The 19,455-nt window shown below is 46.8% G+C and overlaps 1 protein-coding gene across 2 annotated transcripts in view; it reads left to right on the top strand.

Moving 5' to 3' along the window:
- LOC129860000 (tensin-1-like) overlaps positions 1-19,455 on the top strand; it is a gene marked incomplete in the record, with an annotated part of 130,876 nt that overhangs the window by 39,150 nt on the left and 72,271 nt on the right. For both annotated transcript variants that reach the window (XM_055930309.1, XM_055930310.1), the window contains 2 exon segments: positions 8,449-8,563; positions 10,995-11,032. In XM_055930309.1, the coding sequence (XP_055786284.1) occupies positions 8,449-8,563; positions 10,995-11,032 (153 nt within the window).

Below are 19,455 nucleotides of genomic sequence, written 5' to 3'. Positions count from 1 at the left end.
CTCTGTCTCTCTCTGTCTCTCTCTGTCTCTCCTCTCTCTCTCTCTCTCTCCTCTCTCTCTCTCTCTCTCCTCTCTCTCTCTCTCTCTCTCTCTCTCTCTCTCTCTCTCTCTCTCTCTCTCTCTCTCTCTCTCTCTCTCTCTGTCTCTGGCAGTATAAGAGAATGTCAGCTCCTCTGCTGTGATGTGGGGCTTGTGTTGTGACATCCATCTACAGAGACTAGGTCATCAATACCACCAGGGACATGCATCTATTACACTTCATACACACTGTTAGCATTGTGATATGTTGTGTTGGGTTGTTTTATGTTGTGTTGTGTTATATTATGTTACGTTGTGTTGGGTTGTTTTATGTTGTGTTGTGTTGTGTTATCCCTCATCTTGAGGGACGGCCATCAATGTGATACTTGTTTTGATACTGCTAGAGTACGTCTGTGGCAGAGAGATCAGTGTACTCTCTCCAGAGTTGAACACTACAGTGTCAGTGTCTTGATGGGCCTAGTGTGTCTACTGTACATTGTGCGTGGCTCTTTCCTCTCTCTCCTCTCTTCTCTCTCTCCTCTCCTTCCTCTCTCTCTTCTCTCTTATCTTTCTCCTCTCTCCCCTCTCTTTCCTCTCTCCTCTCTCCTCTCTCTCTTCTCTCTTATCTCTCTCCTCTCTCTCCTCTCTTTCCTCTCTCTCCTCTCTTCTCTCTCTCCTCTCCTTCCTCTCTCTCTTCTCTCTTATCTTTCTCCTCTCTCTTCTCTCTTATCTCTCTCCTCTCTCCCCTCTCTCTTCTCTCTTATCTCTCTCCTCTCTCTCCTCTCTTTCCTCTCTCCTCTCCTTCCTCTCTCTCTTCTCTCTTATCTCTCTCCTCTCTCCCCTCTCTTTCCTCTCTCCTCTCTCCTCTCTCTCTTCTCTCTTATCTCTCTCCTCTCTCTCCTCTCTTTCCTCTCTCTCCTTTCTCTCCTCTTTTCTCTCTCTTCTCTCTCTCCTCTCTCTCCTCTCTCTCTTTCATCTCCTTCCTCTCTCTCCTCTCTCTCCTCTCTCCTCTTTCTCCTCTCTCTCATCTTGTCCCTCGCTCTCCTCTCTCTACTCTTTTCTCTCTCTTCTCTCTCACCTTCTCTCTCCTCTCTCCTCTCTCTCTTTCATCTCGTTCCTTTCCTCTCTCCTCTCCTCTCTCTCTCATCTCTCTCCTCTTTCTCCTCTCTCTCATCTTGTCCCTCTCTCTCCTCTCTCTCACCTCTCTCCCCTCTCTCCTCTTCTCTCCTCTCTCTCCTCTCTCTCCTCTCTCCTCTCTCCTCTTGTTCCTCTCGTTCCTCTCTCTCCTCTCTCTCCTCTCTCCTCTTTCTCCTCTCTCTCATCTTGTCCCTCGCTCTCCTCTCTCTACTCTTTTCTCTCTCTTCTCTCTCTCCTTCTCTCTCCTCTCTCCTCTCTCTCTTTCATCTCGTTCCTTTCCTCTCTCCTCTCCTCTCTCTCTCATCTCTCTCCTCTTTCTCCTCTCTCTCATCTTGTCCCTCTCTCTCCTCTCTCTCACCTCTCTCCCCTCTCTCCTCTTCTCTCATCTCTCTCCTCTCTCTCCTCTTTCTCTTCTCTCCTCTCTCCTCTTGTTCCTCTCATTCCTCTCTCTCCTCTCTCCTCTTTCTCTTCTCTCCTCTCTCTCCTCTCTCTTCTCTATCTTCTCTTCTCATGAACCAGGTGCTGCCAACTGTCAGGGGCCTAGAGGGGATGAGGGGCAGAAGAGGTTACGGCCAGGCCATGGCACATCCTTTAACACTCACTCTCTCTTTTTCTCATCCCCCCCCCCTCTCTCTCTCTCTCTCTCAATTCAATTCAATTCAATTCAAGGGGCTTTATTGGCATGGGAAACATGTGTTAACATTGCCAAAGCAAGTGAGGTAGATATTATACAAAAGTGAAATAAACAATACAAATTAACAGTAAACATTACACATACAGAAGTTTCAAAACAATAAAGACATTACAAATGTTATATTATATATATACAGTGTTGTAACAATGTACAAATGGTTAAAGCACACAAGTTAAAATAAATAAGCATAAATATGGGTTGTATTTACAATGGTGTTTGTTCTTCACTGGTTGCCCTTTTCTTGTGGCAACAGGTCACAAATCTTGCTGCTGTGATGGCACACTGTGGAATTTCTCCCAGTAGATTTTGGAGTTTATCAAAATTGGATTTGTTTTCAAATTCTTTGTGGATCTGTGTAATCTGAGGGAAATATGTCTCTCTAATATGATCATACATTGGGCAGGAGGTTAGGAAGTTCAGCTCAGTTTCCACCTCATTTTGTGGGCAGTGTGCACATAGCCTGTCTTCTCTTGAGAGCCATGTCTGCCTACGGCGGCCTTTCTCAATAGCAAGGCTATGCTCACTGAGTCTGTACATAGTCAAAGCTTTCCTTAAGTTTGGGTCAGTCACAGTGGTCAGGTATTCTGCCACTGTGTACTCTCTGTTTAGGGCCAAATAGCATTCTAGTTTGCTGTTTTTTTGTTAATTCTTTCCAATGTGTCAAGTAATTATCTTTTTGTTTTCTCATGATTTGGTTGGGTCTAATTGTGCTGTTGTCCTGGGGCTCTGTGGGGTGTGTTTGTGTTTGTGAACAGAGCCCTAGGACCAGCTTGCTTAGGGGACTCTTCTCCAGGTTCATCTCTCTGTAGGTGATGGCTTTGTTATGGAAGGTTTGCGAATCGCTTCCTTTTAGGTGGTTGTAGAATTTAACGTCTCTTTTCTGGATTTTGATAATTAGTGGGTATCGGCCTAATTCTGCTCTGCATGCATTATTTGGTGTTCTACGTTGTACACGGAGGATATTTTTGCAGAATTCTGCATGCAGAGTCTCAATTTGGTGTTTGTCCCATTTTGTGAAATTTTGGTTGGTGAGCGGACCCCAGACCTCACAACCATAAAGGGCAATGGGCTCTATGACTGATTCAAGTATTTTTAGCCAGATCCTAATTGGTATGTTGAAATTTATGTTCCTTTTGATGGCATAGAAGGCCCTTCTTGCCTTGTCTCTCAGATCGTTCACAGCTTTGTGGAAGTTACCTGTGGTGCTGATGTTTAGGCCGAGGTATGTATAGTTTTTTGTGTGCTCTAGGGCAACGGTGTCTAGATGGAATTTGTGGTCCTGGTGACTGGACCTTTTTTGGAACACCATTATTTTGGTCTGAGATTTACTGTCAGGGCCCAGGTCTGACAGAATCTGTGCAGAAGATCTAGGTGCTGCTGTAGGCCCTCCTTGGTTGGTGACAGAAGCACCAGATCATCAGCAAACAGTAGACATTTGACTTCGGATTCTAGTAGGGTGAGACCGGGTGCTGCAGACTGTTCTAGTGCCCGCGCCAATTCGTTGATATATATTTTGAAGAGGGTGGGGCTTAAGCTGCATCCCTGTCTCACCCCACGGCCCTGTGTGAAGAAATGTGTGTGTTTTTTGCCAATTTTAACCGCACACTTGTTGTTTGTGTACATGGATTTTATAATGTTGTATGTTTTACCCCCAACACCACTTTCCATCAATTTGTATAGCAGACCCTCATGCCAAATTGAGTCGAAGGCTTTTTTGAAATCAACAAAGCATGAGAAGACTTTGCCTTTGTTTTGGTTTGTTTGGTTGTCAATTAGGGAATACATGGTCTGTTGTACGGTAATTTGGTAAAAAGCCAATTTGACATTTGCTCAGTACATTGTTTTCATTGAGGAAATGTACGAGTCTGCTGTTAATGATAATGCAGAGGATTTTCCCACGTTTACTGTTGACGCATATTCCACGGTAGTTATTGGGGTCAAATTTGTCTCCACTTTTGTGGATTGGGGTGATCAGTCCTTGGTTCCAAATATTGGGGAAGATGCCAGAGCTAAGGACAATGTTAAAGAGTTTTAGTATAGCCAATTGGAATTTGTTGTCTGTATATTTGATCATTTCATTAAGGATACCATCGCCACCACAGGCCTTTTTGGGTTGGAGGGTTTTTATTTTGTCCTGTAACTCATTCAAGGTAATTGGAGAATCCAGTGGGTTCTGGTAGTCTTTAATAGTTGATTCTAGGATTTGTATTTGATCATGTATATGTTTTTGCTCTTTATTCTTTGTTATAGAGTCAAAAAGATTGGAGAAGTGGTTTACCCATACATCTCCATTTTGGATAGATAATTCGTCGTGTTGTTGTTTGTTTAGTGTTTTCCAATTTTCCCAGAATTGGTTAGAGTCTATGCAGTCTTCAATTACATTGAGCTGATTTCTGACGTGCTGTTCCTTCTTTTTCTGTAGTGTATTTCTGTATTGTTTTAGTGATTCACCATAGTGAAGGCGTAGACTCAGGTTTTCCGGGTCTCTATGTTTTTGGTTGGACAGGTTTCTCAATTTATTTCTTAGATTTTTGCATTCTTTATCAAACCATTTGTCATTGTTGTTCATTTTCTTCAGTTTTCTATTTGAGATTTTTAGATTTGATAGGGAAGCTGAGAGGTCAAATATACTGTTAAGATTTTCTACTGCCAAGTTTACACCTTCACTATTGCAGTGGAACATTTTACCCAGGAAGTTGTCTAAAAGGGATTGAATTTGCTGTTGCCTAATTGTTTTTTGGTAGGTTTCCAAACTGCATTCCTTCCATCTATAGCATTTCTTAATGTTACTCAGTTCCTTTGGCTTTGATGCCTCATGATTGAGTATTGCTCTGTTCAAGTAGACTGTGATTTTGCTGTGGTCTGATCTCTCACTCTCTCTCTTTCTCGCTCTCTCTTTTTCACACCCCCATCTCTCTCTCTCTCTCTCTCTCTCTCTCTCTCTCTCTCTCTCTCTCTCTCTCTCTCTCTCTCTCTTTCTCTCTCTCTTTTTTACATCCCTCTCTCTCTCTTTCTCTCTCTCCCACTCTCTCTCTCTCTCTCTCTCTCTCTCTCACTCTCTTTCTTTCTCTCTCTCCCCCCCCTCTCTCTGAAGGTACAACTCACAGATGCTCTCTGGCAGCAGTACAAGCCCTCATTTGGACTCCTGTCATGAGTGTGCCAGTAGAAGTGTGTGTGTGCTTGTACCTGTGTGTCTGTGTGTCAAAGTGTGTGCTCTTACCTGTGTGTGTGTGTCAGTGTGTGTGTTTGTACCTGTGTGTGTTTATACGTGCGTTTGATGTAGTGGGCCCATCCATCATCTCAGGGCTTGACGGGACACGGCGACCCTAGTAGCCGTGGCAGCAAGGTAGCCATGGCACCTGGCTGTGACACAGCTGGTTGCGTGTGATTGGTGGAGCCAGCGGTTTTCAGCCAGGTCCTCTTTAACATAAGGGCTTTAAAGTCACACTGAGGTGATCCATGGCTGTTAAAGACTTAATGGCCAGCGAGCAGCTGCCAGTATCCCAGACAGCCCCAGACAGCTGCCAGAATCCCAGACAGCTGCCAGTATCCCAGACAGCCCCAGACAGCTGCCAGTATCCCAGACAGCCCCAAGACAGCTGCCAGTATCCCAGACAGCCCCAGACAGCTGCCAGTATCCCAGACAGCCCCAGACAGCTGCCAGTATACCAGACAGCCCCAGACAGCTGCCAGTATCCCAGACAGCCCCAGACAACTGCCAGTATCCCAGACAGCCGCAAGACAGCTGCCAGTATCCCAGACAGCCCCAGACAGCTGCCAGTATCTTAGACAGCCCCAGACAGCTGCCAGTATCCCAGACAGCCCCAGACAGCTGCCAGTATCCCAGACAACCCCAGACAGCTGCCAGTATCCTAGACAGCCCCAGACAGCTGCCAGTATCCCAGACAGCCCCAGACAGCTGCCAGTATCCCAGACAGACAGCCCCAGACAGCTGCCAGTATCCCAGACAGCCCCAGACAGCTGCCAGTATCCCAGACAGCCCCAGACAGCTGGCAGTATCCCAGACAGCCCCAGACAGCTGCCAGTATCCCAGACAGCCCCAGACAGCTGCCAGTATCCCAGACAGCCCCAGACAGCTGCCAGTATCCCAGACAGCCCCAGACAGCTGGCAGTATCCCAGACAGCCCCAGACAGCTGCCAGTATCCCAGACAGCCCCGGACAGCTGCCAGTATCCCAGACAGCCCCAGACAGCTGCCAGTATCCCAGACAGCCCCAGATGTGCGGTTGCACTGAGTTTCATTCCAGGACAGGTTGCTTGCCTCCCTTCTAGCCTTGTTCTCCTACCCTGTTGGGTCAAATCTGCAAAAAGTACTGAACAAGGAAAGTAGGGAGAGGTCTACTTTTAAAACTTTGTCCTCAAAATAGTTATAGACAGCAAAGCCCACCGGTCAAGTTACCAAGCAAAACATGGTTTCAGACAGACTGACAGACATAAACTCAACTCAGCTCCAAGGTGACCAGGTAGTCTTAGGAGCAGACAAATAAACCTGGTCTATCCACTTTGGCAAACTTTGTCCTCACCACCCACCCAATCCTGTACGTTTCTATAAAACCTCCACCCTCAGCTAGATGGAGCAGGGGGAGACTGCATGGCTGAAAAGGGGGACTGGTGTACTGTTAGTCTGGATGGGTGTAACAGCATTACAATAACACAAGACTGAGTCCACTCCTTCAACAGATCTGGGGAAGAAAGGTCTGTTTGTTAGAGTGGCAATGTTTGTCTGTGTGTGTTTGTGTGTGTGTGCATGCATGTCTGTGCGCGAGTGCATGTGTGTGTGTTTCGTCGGGTTCCATGTCATTAGTTTGAGTCGCTGTGGTTATGTGGCAATGTGACTCACAGTTCTGCAGTGCCAATGGTCACTGCCAGAGTTAGTCTCAGCCAATACCTTGGTCTATTAGCATTACAATTAAGCAATGATTCACACCTTTAGCGGCTAGCTGTTAGCTTTGTAGCAGCTAGCTAGCCGTTAGCTTCCCTCTCTGCGGCACTATGCTGTCAGTGGCTAGCTGTTAGCTTTGCAGCAGCTAGCTAGCCGTTAGCTTCCCTCTCTATCTCTATGCAGTCAGTGGCTAGCTTTTAGCCTTCTAGCAGCTAGCTAGCCGTTAGCTTCCCTCTCTGCGGCCCTATGCTTTCAGTGGATAGCTTTTAGCTTTGTAGCAGCTAGCTAGCTGTTAGCGTACCTCTCTCTGCAGTCAAGGTCAGTCGTCATCCCCCTCTGGAGCTTAGCAGGCGTGTCACTGGGTGACAAAAGCCATTAAGATGTAGGGAGATAGGGGAGCAAAACGCTGAGAAACACACTTTTATAAAAGCTCAGAGACAAATTGGCTGTGGCACATGGGAGAGAGACAGAGAGACAGGGAGAAAGAGAGAGAGATGGGGGGCGGGAGGGAGAGGGAGAGAGAGAGACAGAGAGAGGGAGGGAGGGGACTGCTACTCCAGACGGTGAGGCTATTATGTCGTTCATCAGAACCAGGCTAGGGCCGGGACGATACGCGTGTGTGTGTGTGTGTGTGTGTGTGTGTGTGTTTCGCAAGGAAACATCATGTTGTCATCAAGAGTCATATTTATTTTCCTAGCGATAGCACACAATGTTTTACATACAGCAGGTTTTTAAATGACCAAAGAGTTTGTTCTGCTTCGTGTTTTCATTTTTGCCAATAGAAAAAATATCCCGAAAAAGTATCGTCACAGCCCTAAACCAGACCCAACCCAGTAGTTTCCGGACTGCATTCAGTAGACTCTTGTACTGTATTCTGTGTCGTATCATTGGGGGTAAAGCAGCCATTTCCAGCTCAGTCGTTTGGAGGCTAAACAGAGTTTTGTTGTAGCATTTCTAGAGATTATCTCTCCTCAGGCTGCACTGTGGCAAGGCTGCCTGCTCATCTATTTACAGTACCCCCCCCCCCCCCCCCCCCCCCACACACACACAGACACATACACGCACCCACATACACACACCCACATACACACACACACCCACACACACACGCACAGACACATTCACACACACACACACACACACACACACACACACACACACACACACACACACACACACACACACACACACACACACACACACACACACACACACACACACACACACACACACACACACACACACACACACACACACACACACGTACACAAACACGCGGTTGGTTTCTAGAGATTCTGGGCCCGGTGGCTGCTGTGAGGCCTGTTCCTCCTCTCTTCCTCATGAATTAATCATTTAATAAGACAACTTCAAAGAGGAAACATCCTGTACTGGAGAATGGGCTGCTACTGCTGCTACTACTAACTATGACACTCCCACACACTGCTTCACACTACGTGTGTGTTTGTGTTTGTGCGGGTGAATGTAGTGTGTAGCGTGTGTGTGTCCAACCAGTAGCAACAGCCTTCTCCTCTTTTGTTTCCTTAAACACACAAGCCTGTGTATTGATTATAGTCATTACCGAAACGCTGAAGGCTGTCGATAGAGGCACCATTCGCTTGATAATTTTATGATATGAATTGTTGATCTCATCCAGGTCTTCTCCTCCCTAACCTCTTCCTCTCTCTATCTCCCCTCAGCCTGAGGAGTTGGAGAGTGTCCACACACACAATTTCAAGCTTAAGCCCTTCAAGAAAATCAAGAGCTGTGATGTATGTCAGCAGGCCATCACCAAGGATGGGCTCATCTGTAAAGGTGAGTGGATGGAAAGTTGTCCTTTTCACAGGGACACGATTCAGCACAATGGACAGCTTCTGTCTCTCTCTCCCTCTCTCTGCCATGTTTTTGAACACGAGCCATTGGTGCTCCCCCATACCTCTACCCGTTTCTCCTTTTGTCAATTTCTCTCTCCTCTATCCTCCCTCCTTCTCTCTCTCCCTCTCTCTCCCTCTCTCCCCCTCTATCCTCCCTCCTTCTCTCTTTCCCTCTATCCCTCTAGCCTCCTGTTCTTCTCTATCTCCCTCTCTCTCCCTCTCTCCCCCTCTAGCCTCCCCTCCTTCTCTCTCTCCTTCTCTCTATCCTCCCCCCTCTCTGTTTCTCTCTCTCTTATGAAAAGCTACCTCTTTCACACAGAGAGCAGTTGACAAACCTCCGTCCAGTAAGCCCAGAAGCAGTCGTGGGGGAGTCTGGTCTAGGCTCAGTTTGAGGGCTTTGGCAGAGGCTTTGCTGTTAAAATTAGCCTGGCTGCTGCAGTAGCCCAGATAAGAGAGGGAGAAAGAAAGAGGGAGAGATTGGTTGGTGTAGAGAGGGGGAGAGGGGATGAGAGAGAGAGAGAGAGAGAGAGAGAGAACGAGAGAGAGAGAGGGAGAGATTGGTTGGTGTAGAGAGGGGGAGAGGGGATGAGAGAGAGAGAGAGAGAGAGAGAGAATGAGAGAGAGAGGGAGAGATTGGTTGGTGTTAAGAGAGGGAGAGGGGATGAGAGAGAGAGAGAGAGAGAGAGAACGAGAGAGATTAGAAAATTATGCTGTGACAAATATTGTATATTATGATCTTTGCTGGTAACATCCTCTAGATCTTTCTAAGCTGTCAGAGCTGCCAGTGTTTCCAAACAAAAGGCTAGAGTCACATGATCCTCGGAGCAGTCTGCAGCCTCTTCCTGTCGCCGTCTGTGGTTGCCAGGAAGTGTTGCTATGGCCCCTCACAATGGGAGCCATCCTCCACTGACGCAGGGTGGCGTGTGGCCAGAGACAGAGAGACATGCGCACACACGCACGTGCGCTCGCGCTCACACACACACACGCGCGCACACACGCGCAGGCGCGCACGCACACACACGCGCACGCACACACACACATACACACACGAGACAAGTAAGAATGAATGTTGCCATTTTCTGTATAAACAATAGAACTAGATAAACAGTCAAACCCCCATTAAATACACTGCTGCAATATAGCAAAGCATTTCTGCCCAGCGTCTCAATATGATTAGCGCCATCTGTTGGCCGTAAAGAGTCTGTGTGTTTAATATTCCTATAATAAGCCTGTATGTTTTCTTTACACTCAGTCAGGCTTAATGTGCAATGCAGTCCTTAGGATTTCATGATATACCTTGTCAGCAGTAGATTACTATATCCTGGCTTGGTGATGAGTACCTGGGGAACACACACACACACACACACACACACACACACACACACACACACACACACACACACACACACACACACACACACACACACACACACACACACACACACACACACACACACACACACACACACACACACACACACACAGCATGCACACACAGCATGCATGCATGCACACACAAGCACAAACAGGCACACACACACACACACACACATGCACACACACAGACACACACTCCACCTGGGGACCACCTGAGCTGGTGGTAGGAAGCAGGTGTGTGGGGTCAAAGGTCATCACATGGCCACATCACTTCACACCATGGCCTCCGTCACCCCCTGCCCACACACACTGCTCAGAGAGGACACGCGTGTGCTTGCAGCCTTACGCATATACACTAACCATCAACTATGTATCAAGTAAATATAATGACCTGCAATCATACTTGTACAATCTTAAACAACAACCGACATGTGGATGACATTGTTGTACCTAATAAAATGTACTAATTGATCATGTTTATAAGCAGTTTATAGGCAGAATAGTGGGAATGTGATGTTGACTGTATCCTGCCACATGGGGGCAGCACAGAGGTATTTAACAGCCCAGGGAAGGTTGCCAGGTCTGACCCCTGTAGCTCCTCTTAACTCTATCTCTCCTATAAAAGCCCTGCTCTCCTAACAAGGTAAAGAGCTGGCCTTTTCCCACCCAATATGGCAGTCATCTGAGGCTAATGCAGCCTCATCGGAGTGTGTTTATATCTGTGTGTGTGTGTGTGTGTGTGTATGTGTATGTGTGTCTGTGTATGTGTGTGTCTGTGTATGTGTGTGTGTGTGTGTGTGTGTGTGTGTGTGTGTGTGTGTGTGTGTGTGTGTGTGTGTGTGTGTGTGTGTCTGTGTCTGTGTGTGTAGTTATTCATTCAGGACTGTTCCAAGAGGTAGCAGCGTCTGAGAAAAAGTCCTCAGGTCAGAGAATAGAATAGTATCTGGTACAACATGTGACCTTAAACTAACTCCATGTTTTCTGCTGTCTTTCAGTGTGCAAGCTGGGCATCCATAAGAAGTGTGAGGTGAAGGTAAGGAAGGCATGGAATCCTTTCTATTTGAATATCCTTGGGCTCCAGAGAAGAGTCAGAGGGGTGCTATTTTGGCAGAGCCAAACAAATAGAACCAAAAAGGAAATGTTGTGTTTGTCCTAGTCCTCTCAGAGAGGCAGCTGTGCCTGTTTCACCCTGGCAGCACGTGTTTTGTAGCACACACGGACACACACACACACACGTACACGCACGCACACAGACGCACATTCACTCACTCACACACATGCACACAAACACAGACACACAAACCCAGCCCCAGCCCTTGCCCCCGTCCTCCGGAAAACAAGTGATGATGCCGTGGAAGAGGAAGAACACATGGAGAGAGGGAAGGAGAGAGAGAAAGAGAAGGGAACGGGCGGCGGAGGAAAACGTCGGAGCACTAGATTATTTTGGTTTTCAGATTTGTAACTACGTAGGTGGTATCTGAAGGGGTAACTGTCTCTTTCTCTCCTCTTTTCTTGAACTTCTATTCTGTCTTTCTCTCTCCCTCACACCCGCCTGGCAGCCATTACTACAATGGTAGTGGTGGTTTGAGTGGATGAGAGTACCAAGCTTGTTGGACCATCTAATGCCACCTCTGTACCCTCTTGTCCTCCCTCCCCCTCACCTTCGTCCCTCTGTCCCTCCTTACCTCCTGTTAACGAGAGGTTGCGACACACGCAAGGGTTCCCAACCCTATGGGGGTAGGTCACCAGGGAGTGATTGGGTCGCCCCTGTTCAACCCCCCCCCCCCCCCTCACCCAAATCTCCCTTCATAAACTATACCACAAATGAATCCGTCTGTTTATTCATCGAAGGGTTACTACAGAAACCAGAGTTTTGTATTCCCCAAACATCCTGAAGAAAATGAGATCAATGAGGCATTGAGTCAAAGAGAGAAGGACAGCAGTCAGTGACACCTGGAATCATTCTTACCCTTATAGTGGTATGTTCTACGGAGGAATTCAAGGGTTTGTTTGTGAAAACAAACTCACAATGTGTTCATCGTCCTAATTACAGGTTGGGACTAATGATCCCTGTGTAGGACCTCTGCATACACTCTTAGAAAAACAGCCGATATCTCGAATCAATGAGGGTTCTTCAGCCGTCCCCATAGGAGAACACTTTGAAGACACAGATCTGGGATCAGCGTAACCTTAACAATTAGAAGGGACAATTTAAAATTGAGCTTAGAGCAGTGCTCTGCATAGTCGTTATCTTTACAGCAAGTTGCTTGCTTGCCGAACTGAACTATGCATCCTGTAGAGGCTGCAGTGAGAGACTCACAGGCGAAGGTTGGATGGCTGTTAATGTTAGGTTAATGGGTAACATTGAATCTCTGAGATGACTTTGTCCCTGAAGAGAATAGCCATACTATATCACAGTAAGAGGAAAGATAGAGAAGGTGAGAGAGAGAAACAGTGTGTGTGAGAGAGAGAGACAAGAATAGTGAAAGGGAGAGAAAGAGAGAGAGAGAGAGAGAGAACGAGAGAACGAGAGAGAGAGAGAGCGAGAGAGAGCAAAAGAGAACTAGAGAGAGAGAGAGAGAGAGCATAAGAGAGAGAGAGAGAGAGAGAGAGAGAGAGCAGAGGAGAGAGAAACAAGGGTGAGAGTGAGAAGGAGAGAAGAACAGAGAGAGAAAGACAAATGGAGAGAGAAAAAAGAAAGCGATAAAGATAGACTGTTTAAAAGAGAGATGCGGAAATCAGTAGAGTCCTTTAGCTAACTAACCGGAGCCAAACAGATTCTAATCATAGATCTTGGAAAGAACTGAGTGTTTGAGCACGGTGGATTTCATCAACAATTACAGTCCCTTGGACTGACTTTATCCCTTTAATTCTGTTACTGCCCTTATCCCTGTGTTGGCTTAGCTAAGGCAAAACATTTATGTTAGCTTAATCCACTGAAATGACCGCTAGATGAAAATAAATGAAACACAATGTTGTGTAGGCGTTCATCGTCCCAGACCATAAACCACGGAAAAGCAAATAGCCTTAATGCAAACATGACTGTGGACTAAGGCTGATGCCCATGCTTTCTTTAGCTGACTCGGTGTTGACCTTGTACTGTAAACATGTCGTGAAATACGAGGCTTTCTGTGATCAGGAAGACTTGGGGCTTATGCTAATCTTCAGCGTTTCTTCAATGTCTCAGTGTCCTGAGACTACGGCTTTCATTTACGCTCTCTCCTCATTTCACAACAATGTTATCTCGCTCTCCTTTCACAACGTTGCTGTAACATCTCTGCAACATTCCTCTAACTTTGAACGGTAATAGCAATGAAGAGCTGCTGCATGTCCCTCAGTTTAAGAGAGACAGAACACAACCTCTGAACAACTCCACAGACAATGAAAACCCCAGTAGATATCCTCTAGCTACGGTGCTGACAGGCAGACGGGCTAATCGCCATGCTATCCCCCCATAGTTATAACTGGGATTAATATGCTTTCCTTTCCCTTTAAACACAAACCAACCGACTGTCTACCCGTTGATCTATGTTGTTGAAACCGCAAAGGCGCTCTGGTTTCGGTCGTAGTGACTCGTTCCTGCCCGTCCATGTTTTGGGGGTGAGGGCTGTGTTGTTCTGCTGCTATAGACAGAGGAACTGTAATGACCCTTTGGTGTTTGTTATGGTTGTGGATGTGTAGGTGGTTGGTCTGGATTGTGTTGTGTTGTGGTCCGGGGGTTTGACAGCGCTGGAGATGAGGCTGAAAGGCTTGGAGACAGTAGCTGTGCACGGCCGTCATGTCTTGGGGCCTCTCTCCTATGTTGGCTTTGTGGCCCACAACTTGAAGCCCTGGGAATTCTCGTGTGACCCACCAACAAATACAAAAAACATGTTTCAAGCCGCAACCCATTCCTAAGCTATGAGCTAAGACAGTGGTTCCCAACTAACTAGGACCTCTGGGGGTCTTGGCCTATTCACAGGGGCTACTAGGACCCCTGGGGGTCTTGGCCTATCCACAGGGGCTACTAGGACCTCTGGGGGTCTTGGCCTATCCACAGGGGCTACTAGGACCTCTGGGGGTCTTGGCCTATCCACAGGGGCTACTAGGACCCCTGGGGGTCTTGGCCTATCCACAGGGGCTACTAGGACCTCTGGGGGTCTTGGCCTATCCACAGGGGCTACTTGGACCTCTGGGGGTCTTGGCCTATCCACAGGGGCTACTTGGACCTCTGGGGGTCTTGGCCTATCCACAGGGGCTACTAGGACCTCTGGGGGTCTTGGCCTATCCACAGGGGCTACTTGGACCTCTGGGGGTCTTGGCCTATCCACAGGGGCTACTAGGACCTCTGGGTGTCTTGGCCTATCCACAGGGGCTACTAGGACCCCTGGGGGTCTTGGCCTATCCACAGGGGATACTAGGACCTCTAGGGGTCTTGGCCTATCCACAGGGGCTACTAGAACCCCTGGGGGTGTTGGCCTATCCACAGGGGCTACTAGGACCTCTGGGGGTCTTGGCCTATTCACAGGGGATACTTGAGAAGACTCATAAGACCATTAGGTCTTCTGGTAAAATGCACACGAGGGGGTGCTCAGCAAAATTCAATTGGTGCAACAGTAACCGAAAAAGGTTGTGAACCAGATAGCTAAGAGAACATGGTTTCAGTCTACCAGTGGGCCCTGATCCCATCATTTGGGAATGCGAGGCTCTGCTCCAAAGCAGAGAGAGGGGACAGTGACAACAATGTGTCTTCTGTACGGCGTGACCTATCATGTTATGTCCACCCAAACACAGCTGGACTGTATGTCCTATTAACCTAGCCCTGAGCTGTCTCACAGCTACTAAAACACTAGCCAAACCTCTACACTAACATAACAGGAAGTAGTGTATTGGCCATGCACATGACACAGTATGCTAGTATGGATAGTATTGTGATACAGTGCAGAAGTCACTGTGGTTGTATGAGTCATGACCAGTCAATAATAGGTTTGATGAACAGTGTGCCCTCAGCTATACTGAAACCTAGTGTGTTTCCCACATCTCAGAATGGATTTCCAGCTGTCTCTGTTCCTGCTGCTTGTGAACCCCATTCCCACTGCCATTCCCTCACTACTCTATTACTGTCCTGTCATGGAAAAGCTTTCTGGAATGCTGCTGCCGTGCTGTGGGATGTCGGGTTGGAGTCGCCAGACTTGGTTTGGCGTGGAGGGTTAGGTGAGGGAAAGGGGGAGGAGGGAGAGAAGAGAGAAAAGAGAAAGAGGCAGGGTAGGTTTTGGCCATGTCTCTGGCTCGCTTTCCAACCAGACCCTGAAGCTGTCGTCTCCACTCACCCCAAACGCACTCCTCAGTCTTACTCTCAAAACATGCTGTTTTTGTGCAAAGTCTTGATGATATGCTTTGAGATATTATCGTAGTAAAACAGTTGATCTCATTGACACACACATCCTGTGTTTTCCAGTTATTTTTAGCTTGGGAAATGTTGTGAAAATGGAGCTGTTGCTTTCCACTACACGGGCTACACAGTAGTGACACAGTCTACAGGTTAGCGCTCATTACCGGTTACCGCTAGCTGTTTACAGACCAGACACTGGCAGACCATTGCTGCTTGAAAAGAACCCAGTGTTCCAGTAATCAGGTCTGTAAACTTCCTCTCGTCGTCAGTGCTGATAGTTGTTGGATGCAGTCCAGGGGTTTATAACGAGACGTCGAGGAAATGACTTGTGGCCGTGGTCCATGGGTGGACCAACTAACCCACCGACCCGGGCCGGGTGTGTTACTGTGACTGGGCCTTCACATTGTGTTAGTGTGAGAGATGGAGCAGGGTGATGTTGTACTGCTTCTTGGAATTGTGAAGTCGACTCCACTATTGTTATGAGTTCTAAGAACCCTCGAAGGGATTCTAGTTTCCCCAGTGCCACTCTAGGGATCCATTCTGACAGCAACTAAAATACAGAGACCTTAAAAAAACTCTGGCAAACACTGCAAATACTCAACATGCCACTTGATTCATAACAAGTTTAGGATACTGCAGATTGCCTTCTGTTAACTTGAAACCTGCATAAGTTGCTGACTTCTCAGTTGTAAGGTTTTGATAGTGACTGTAGTAGTATTGAATTGTAGTCATTTTTGCGCTGTCAAAACATTGCCTGAACGATTCTATCTAGACCAAAACAGCAACTCTGCTGCTTCTAGAATTAGATTCCACTGTAAAGTCATGCGCGCTTGCTGCCTCTCCTTTCAGAAACAGTCATGTTCTTCTGTCATTCCAAGAAAAATACAGCAGTTGGAAATAATCACCACAAGACGAGTCAGGCGGTCGCGTTTGATCTTTATTTGGCCACAAATCCATCTAGGGATTACTGATCTGCTGCTCGCATAACCACAACATTAAGATGAACTCGGAGCAGATCATTGGCTATCGAGGAGGGAGAAATGGATTTATTAGAGACACAATTTAGAAATACAACACTTCAATGGGCAGTCATGAAATGTAGGGAATCTTTAATGACTTTGTCAGTGACTTGTTTTGTTCTGTCGGTTGGTGTCTGAGAATGTCTGAGAATATACCCATGAAGGATCTTAATTTGAGCCTGCAAGGAAAATAATAAATGTGAATTATTATGTGAATTATAATTAATGGACATTTTTATAGTGGTTGATACATTTTTCTGAAGGGAAAATCCAGTCTGAAATTTAAAAGTGGAAATTACAATCTTCAGAAACCTTTTTAAACCTGAAATACACTACAAGTTTTTTTGCAGGAATGTTCTCCTGCAAAAGGGTGGTCATATTAAGATCCTACATCTGTATAAGGAAATAATCGTTATTGGGCCCCTACTCTGGTCTTTGTTGAGTGTCCAGGGGCCACACGGAGGCACTTGAGGTCTGTCTGTATTGGAGCTTTTGGCCATTTCACCTCAGGAAGAATGCATAGACACAGAGGAGAAGACAAACATGACCAAGGCCTTTAACACTGACTGGAGAGGGAAGGAGAGTGGGTTGTCAGGTAGAATGAGAGATAGCGGTGGAGAGAAAGAGAGATAGAAGGAGAAAGGGAGATCGTGAGAGTGAGCAAGAAAGCGCGAGAGAGGGAAAGAGGGGAGAGAGAGAGATAGAGAGAGAGAGAGAGAGAGAGAGAGAGGGAAAGGGGAGAGAAAGAGAGAGATAGAGAGAGGGGGAAAGAGGGGAGAGAGAGAGTGAGAAAGAAATCGAGAGGGAAAGATAGGTAGCAAGAAAATGAGACAGAGAGAGAGGAGAGATGAGGACACACTCCTTGCCTCTACAGAAGCCACTCTGTTTCCCAGGCACAAACACGCCACTTCAAAGGGCCATCACACAGTGTCGCCATGGCAACAGCCTTCACTGGCATAGATATACAGGAGATAGATTGGACTAGCAGACAGATGCTATGGCAGAGATATACAGGAGATATATTGGACTAGCAGACATAAGATATGGCAGAGCTATACAGGAGATAGATTGGACTAGCAGACAGACTGTATGGCAGAGATATACAGGAGATAGATTGGATTAGCAGACAGATGGTAGAGAGAGATAGAGTGAAAGAGAAAGAAAGCAAGAGAGAAAGATACAGCAGATAGATTGGACTAGCAGACAGATGCTATGGCAGAGATATACAGGAGATATATTGGACTAGCAGACATAAGATATGGCAGAGATATACAGGAGATATATTGGACTAGCAGACAGACGGTATTGCAGAGATATACAGGAGATATATTGGACTAGCAGACATAAGATATGGCAGAGATATACAGGAGATAGATTGGACTAGCAGACAGATGCTATGGCAGAGATATACAGGAGATAGATTGGACTAGCAGACAGACTGTATGGCAGAGATATACAGGAGATAGATTGGACTAGCAGACAGACGATATGGCAAAGATATACAGGAGATAGATTGGACTAGCAGACAGCCGATATGGCAAAGATATACAGGAGATAGATTGGACTAGCAGACAGGCTGTATGGCAGAGCTAATAGCTAAAAGGGCCGATGACTGATGGTATAATCTACCCTCCCAGCTTGTCTGGAGGAAAAGCACCAAGTTCACCCAGAGTGCATGAAATCTAAATCTACCCCACAGGAGATCAAGCACCAGCAAGCACACGAAAACCATCTCAAGTATCCTAAATCATTTCCTATTTATGGTTTGTGGTTCGTTCCTGCTGAGATACCCCTTAAGACTGGATCCTGGCTAGAAACATTGGTTGTATTGATCTGGCTTTATCTCAAGACAAACTAAAGAAACGTTGGAAAAGGTGGTTCACAACACATGACTGTTTGGATAACACAAAACCAGCTCTTCTTTCTATTGGAACATTCAACCAGCCACCCAGTGTTTTACATTACATTCTGTTGAATTATTCACCTGCCTGTACACCAACAGCGCTGATTTCCAACCTGAAATAGAATAATAGATTCTCTCAGATCTATAGCGCGCTGTGTAGATGTAGAAGAATGTACACACACAGTGCACCTGGGACTGACTGTGTGTTGTAGAACCAGCTAAAGCATGGTCATGGGTGGAACTGGCTCTGAGCCTGCCGACTCATGTTTAACCCGGACGCTGAGAATGTCATGACAGAGAGAGATAGAGAGATAGAGCGAGATAGAGAGAGAGAAAAAAGAGAGAGAGAGTGAGAAAAGACAGAGAGAGAGGTAGAAATAGAGAGGGAGGCGGAGAGACAGAGAGAGGAGAGAAAGAGAGAAATAGAGAGAAAGAGCGAGAGAAAGAGAGACAGAAACAGAGACTGACATGAGGAGAGGAGGGATTTAGAGTGTTCTGTCAATCACATTCCAAGCCACCCCCCGCCCATCCTGTTAAGGAAGTCCTGCTTTTCATATACTAAGCACATAGCTACCTCTTTCCATCATAAGCATGTGTGTGCATCAACAGAGGAAAAACCAAAGGGAGAAGAAAAAGGAAGAGAGAGAACGAATGTGTATGTGTGTGGGAGAGAGAGAGAGAGAGAGAGAGAGAGAGAGAGAGAGAGAGAGAGAGAGAGAGAGAGAGAGAGAGAGAGAGAGAGAAAGCCAGAGAGAGAGAGAGAGAAAAAGCCAGAGAGAGAGAGAAAAAGCCAGAGGGAGATAACATAGATTATGTAAAGGTCAAGCTGGAGGCATGAGGGAAGAACAGAACACAACAGTGGGTTCTAGTCCCAGTCTGCATCCAGAGCTCTCTCTCTGTTCCTCCTCTCTAGTTTAGGGTACTGCAGTCAGAAGAAGTCTGGAGCCTTGGCCTTATATAGTGTGTTTTCAACTTTGTTGGCCGCAGACGGATTGAACAGAAGCCAGCAGCATTAAGTGTGGATCCTGGAGAAGTTGAGAGGCGTGTGCGTACACACACACGCTCATGCACGTGCTTGTGCACACACGCACAGATTCACTGGCTTGCTGGTCTGGCACGCGTTTGGGATTACTCCTGTTGTTTTGCGCGGAGGGGGGACAGAC

The sequence above is a fragment of the Salvelinus fontinalis genome, chromosome 7 (assembly GCF_029448725.1).
Source record: "Salvelinus fontinalis isolate EN_2023a chromosome 7, ASM2944872v1, whole genome shotgun sequence".
Classification (NCBI taxonomy): Eukaryota; Metazoa; Chordata; class Actinopteri; order Salmoniformes; family Salmonidae; genus Salvelinus; species Salvelinus fontinalis.
This window is presented reverse-complemented; position numbering and strand designations above follow the sequence as displayed.